Genomic DNA, 5,677 nt, shown 5'->3' with positions numbered 1-5,677 from the left:
AGGTCGAGAAGGAAATCGTTCTTGCAGGTTGAGGATGAGCTTGACCGTTAAGGATTCGGCAGAAACGGGTGGTGGTTACCTGTTGGCAGCTGCAGGTCAAGGAGGAGATGGTCCTACAGGTCGAGGTTGATGTCCTTCAGTATCGAGTTGTTACTTGGAGTAGCTGGTGTTTGCTACTTTTATGTAGTCATGAAGTGGTTCATGACAAATGTCTTCTAGAGGAAGAGCCTTCATCAAGGAGTAGCATACTAGACAGACAATCTCTTTGTTCTGCAGAGTCGGTCTTCTAGATAATTCCAACAGATTCCTGGGGGGAGATATCTGCAGGAATAATCCAGAAATCCGACCATTTGCCCGCATGACAAATGTCTTCTAGAAGAAAAGCCTTCATCAAGGAGCTAGCATACTAGAAGAGACATTCTCTTCGTTCTGCAGAACCGGTATTCTAGACAATTCCAACAGATTCCTGGGGGGAGGAATCTGCAAGAATAATCTAGAAATCCGACTATTTGCCCGCATGACAAATGTCTTCTAGAAGAAGAGCCTTCATCAAGGAGCTAGCATACTAGAAGAGACATTCTCTTCGTTCTGCAGAGCCGGTATTCTAGACAATTCCAACAGATTCCTGGGGGGAGGAATCTGCAAGAATAATCTAGAAATCCGACTATTTGCCCGCATGACAAATGTCTTCTAGAAGAAAAGCCTTCATCAAGGAGCTAGCATACTAGAAGAGACATTCTCTTCGTTCTGCAGAGCCGGTATTCTAGACAATTCCAACAGATTCCTGGGGGGAGGAATCTGCAAGAATAATCTAGAAATCCGACTATTTGCCCGCATGACAAATGTCTTCTAGAAGAAGAGCCTTCATCAAGGAGCTAACTTACTAGAAGAGACAATCTCTTCGTTCTGCAAAGTCGGTCTTCTAGATAATTCCAACAGATTCCTGGGGGGAGGAATCTGTAGGAATAATCTGTAGAATCTGTCTCAGAAATTTCCATTGACCATTTGCCCGCTTGACAAAGATCTAGAAGAAGTGTGTTCCAGCTGCTTTCCTGTTAAGCATCCTACTCCTTTCTTGAGCCCACCTCTGACTTATTTTCTTCTTCTAAGGTTCCATCGCTTTCCTTTTGGCATCCCTCCCTTTCTTCTGTTTTCAGGGATGGTTTTTTCTTCACCCCTCCTCTGCCTTTTCCTATTTTGTTTTTGCTTTTCCCACTGGCATCCCTCTCTTTCTTGTATTCTCGGGGATGCTGGTTTCTTCAGACCTACTCTGCCATCTGCTCCCGATGCCGGTTTCTTCAGACCTCCTCTGCCATCTCCTATTTTGTCTTTGCCTTTGTACACTTTCCTTCTATGGTTCGGACTGTTTTCCCTTTGCCATCCATCTCTTTCTTTGTCCCTTCTTTTCCTATACTCATCTTCCTTGTTCTTCTTCATTCCCATCATCTTTTCGTGCTTGTTCTTCTGCAGGGGCGCTCGTGTTAACCATCTGACAAGTTTTTTAAGTAGCGGTGAGGAGCCATTCCCGAAGGCTGCTTTTTGCTTCTCGAAATCTTCTTTTTCCTTTTGGAATCTTTCCTTTTGTTCTCAGCCTGCAGTTTGTCCTTCTCAGTTCTCTGTGAAGAATTTGTTTGACGGTGTTTCCTATGCTTATGCCTTCGTCTTGTATTGATGGCCTCCTTGTGTCTTTCTAATAGCTCCTTTTCCCTTTCAAAGGCGCTCTTTTCTTGAAGGAAATTCTCTCTCTCCTTCTGCAGGGCCTTTCTGTCCATTTCCATCGCTTCTCTGTCAGCGTCGAGGAGGGCTCTTTCTTCCTTTATCTTCTTCTGGTGATCCTTTACCAGTATAAGAAAACGGTCTAATTCGTTATTTAATTCGTTCTTTTCCTTCCTGAGCAACTCTTTCATTCTTTTGTTCTTTTTTTCATCTTTGGCCATCTGCTCCAGTCGCCTATTGGTCTCTTCCACTAAGTTGAGGTGCTCGTGTTTAATCATTTCGAATTTTTCCAGTTCCTGAAGTAAAATGTTTTCCTTCTTCTTATGCAACTCTCTTTCTTTCCTTAGTTTTTCATATTCTCGCGTCATTTGATTATTCGTCATTTTGTAGCGATATCTTGGTGGCGTCCTGTCGTCGTCCGACATCAGAGTGCGTTCCGTCAATTCGAAAGGGGAGGTATGGTGCTCTTTTTGGCACCAGCACTCGTTTACTTCATGGAAGAGCTGTCTCATCTCCCTTGGTTGCGATCGATTTGCCAGCTCTCCCAAATGGAGGTCTAAGTGTTGCATAAATTCCTGGTGTAGTGGGTCATTGCTATTATAGAGTCCCCGTTGGCGCAATAGCTTTCTCATGAGACGATCGTTGCGTCTGCGTCGTCTTTGTCGTTTTCCGAATGCTTTCACCAACGGGTCTTTCCCATCCTCTGGAATTATTCGTGGGCGTTCTTCTTTAGTCATCAATCCACGCGAGCTGCGAATAGTTTTCCAAACGTTTTTCGTTGATGGATCCTTGCAGGTGCATCCTGGTGACTTTGTAATATAAATGTTCAAGTTCTCAACGCGAGTTGAGCCAAACATATGATCACAACAATAGTGTTTACAATAATCGTTGACCATTTTCTTTTGTGCCTCTTTAGTGTAGCTGAACGATGCCTTAGTTTTTGAATAAGACACGTTCATCTTGGAGATTCCACGAAGACGAAGCGCTCTATATTGTGGCTGGTGTGTGTTTGACAAAGACGTTGAAGATCCCATGGAGCCGATCGAGGCTCTTCATAATTAGATTTCTCGAAGACACTGAAGATCCCGTGGAGCCGATCGAGGCTCTTCATAACTAGATTTCTCGAAGACCCTGAAGATCCCGTGGAGCCGATCGAGGCTCTTCATTACTAGATTTCTTGAAGACGCTGAAGATCCCGTGGTGCTAAGGGACTTCATAACTAGATTTCTTGAAGCCAGCCACAGAAGCCTTCGTGAATCCTCAGACGTTGAAAACAACGGAATCTCTTATATATATATCACTCCTATGCCAGAAGAATGTCATAACTCAAAAATTGCTATTTTTCAGGAGGAGCAATTTAAAGTTTAAAACTCTCTATACTTTATCCGTGGATAAGAAGATAATTTTTTTACCTGATATTTATACAAAACAACTCTTCCTTTAAGGAATAGTAAATGTTCTAATGCTTAACAAATTATTGTATTATTACTACATTGGTTTTTTTGTAGTCTTTCCGATTTGTGACCTTGTTCTCAGTAATCTGCAGGTGTTTAGATGGAGCATGTCAAAATGTGACAGTATTACAACAACAAAAAACAAAAATACAAATGGAATTTATTCATTTTCATGTTATGACACTAATAGAATAGAACAAGAAATTAACATACTGAAACATAATTTCAAATACTGAATTTTTAACATAAAAAAAATTTATAATCACCTCCCTGATTTTAACTCAAGAGAAGTTATGAAACTTTTAAAAAACCAAGAGAAAGAAATGTTTTAAAGTATTAGAACCTTTTTTTAGCCAAAAAAAGAAGTGTAAACTTATGTACTTCTGTAGCAAAAATTTGCTGCACACAATGCAATTAAACTTTATAAAATCTTCTAAAACCCTTTAGCTTTTTAACCAGTTAAATCAGTTTATATACCTCTTAATGCAAAAGTTATTTCATACAATATAGCTGTCATTGAAAATAAAGGTTCTTATAAAACACATGATATGGTTTTGGAATGAGGTTCTTCTCACATAGATCAACTAGGTCGTTTTTCTTTTGGCTTGCTATTCCTGGCTTTTCATTAAAAATAGGTACCAGTTTTATGTTTTCCTCACAATTCTTATCTTTGACTACTCTTGTTTCCTGGTAATCTTCAGAATATGAATACTTATAGAAAACTGAAGTTAGTGAGTCCTTAACAAATTTCAGCACTGACTTGAGCAAGTTTGAGCCTTTTCATGTTCATAGGACCAATTTCATTTGCTAACATTTTGATGTTATAGAAGTCTTCATAACAGAGTTCCTTGACATTGAAAGGATCCAATTTCTTCTTGGCGGTTCGAATAGCAGTTATAAAAGATTCTGGAACATAAATTGGTCCACTTCTGAGGAGTTTTTTTACTTGTATCTCAATCAAGGAATGAGCAGAATCTCCCTCATTGTGTTTGTGTCCTTTAGTAAGATACTTGTGTGTAATCGAATTTATTTCCAACTTATCTACTGCATATCAGTAAAGAGCAAGCATGAACTTATTTTTTCGCTGGCCAGCACAGTTATCTGAATAGAAGATGATGTCACTTTTACCTGTTTTACACACTTCCTTTATGTAATCCAACACATGTACCTAATTCATTGACGCCACGATGACCGTTTGCCTCATCCCAAACATAAGTTACATGAATTTGATTTTAGATTGTAAATAGTAAAATTCAAAACGTTAAATTTTGATCTGTGGTAAAACACATTAACATCTCCTTTGATTAACTGCGTTACTGCTTGTAAATCATAAACAGCTACAACAGAATCCGCTGATGTCTTATCAGTTGCTTTCTCAGATCTTGATAATTCCTTTTCCAGTAGGTGTCTGTCATAACTTTCTTTTAAATCAGCCTTTTCACTTTCTTCAGCGTTGTCGAAAGCTTTGCAAATATCACATTGATCCTTTTTAGGAATAAAAAAAAAATGTTATATTCTTGTTTAAATATTCTACAAAAAAAAGAGTATAGTTTCCAAATGGCAGTTTTTCTTCTTTGCATTTAGCTACATAGCCATTGTGAATATCAGCAATTGTTTTGCTCCCATCAATTTATGTCCTTGAAGATTTTGCTCTTGTGTAATGACTTTCCATTCTTGGAACATAGTCAATATGCCCCTTGATTTTAGCTCGAATGCTTTCATCGACTGTGGGTTGTTTACCATGCTTGCCTCTAAGATCAGATTCAATAAGAACACCGGCAACTTTATTTTTTTTTTTCCCAAAGCTGCTCGGATAGGGCGATCATTTATGTCTAGCGTGTTCTTGAAGAACAGCTTGCACACTCTAATTTCTTTATCGTCAGTGTGTAAAAATAAAAAGCATTATTAAGTCTTCTTGGTGGTCGATTGCCTCCTATTCGAATATATCTATAGGATGGTTCAACAACTTTCACAGAATTTGCAATGAATTGTCTTTGTTTTGTTATATCGCCCAAATCCCAATAGGAAGTGAATATATTGTTTCTCTCTTCTTCAGTAATGTTCTGAGAACATTTCAATCTGCATTTTTCGCCACAAGGTGGTTTCATTTTTCTTGCTGCTCTAACATGGTTTCCTTTTGTGTGTTTTTCATACATCTTACCTGCATTCCTCAGCTGTTTCTGAACATGTCTTTTCCATTTTTTCTGGGCATTTCTTTCTTTTGATACCTTTCTTTGCAGGACTGACCAATATTGGTGCATAAGCAATACTGGATTCTAACACAGGTGGAACCAGAAAATCGCTATCTCTCGAACAATCTTGATTAGGTCTCTGAAGCCGATCATCTTTACTAACATTACCATCATCATCAGCATCTTCATCATAATTTGGTACATAGCTTTTGTCAATGACAGAATCACTTGAATCTAAATCCTGTGAAGAATCGCTATCTGATGAGGAATTGCTGGTTGAAGAGGACTTGCTGCTTGACGAAGAATCACTTGACG

The 5,677-nt window shown here is 38.9% G+C and overlaps 1 protein-coding gene across 1 annotated transcript; it reads right to left on the bottom strand.

Moving 5' to 3' along the window:
• Window positions 1-1,481: 1,481 nt before the first annotated feature.
• LOC136834160 (trichohyalin-like) lies at window positions 1,482-2,675 on the bottom strand. The gene has a single exon (XM_067096425.1). It carries the CDS (start codon window positions 2,673-2,675, stop codon window positions 1,482-1,484), a length of 1,194 nt encoding a protein of 397 aa, XP_066952526.1.
• Between the last annotated feature and the right edge of the window lie 3,002 nt (window positions 2,676-5,677).

This window comes from Macrobrachium rosenbergii, chromosome 53 (assembly GCF_040412425.1).
Source record: "Macrobrachium rosenbergii isolate ZJJX-2024 chromosome 53, ASM4041242v1, whole genome shotgun sequence".
NCBI lineage: Eukaryota > Metazoa > Arthropoda > Malacostraca > Decapoda > Palaemonidae > Macrobrachium > Macrobrachium rosenbergii.
The sequence above is the reverse complement of the archived record's forward strand: the minus strand, read 5'-3'. Positions and strand labels throughout refer to the sequence as shown.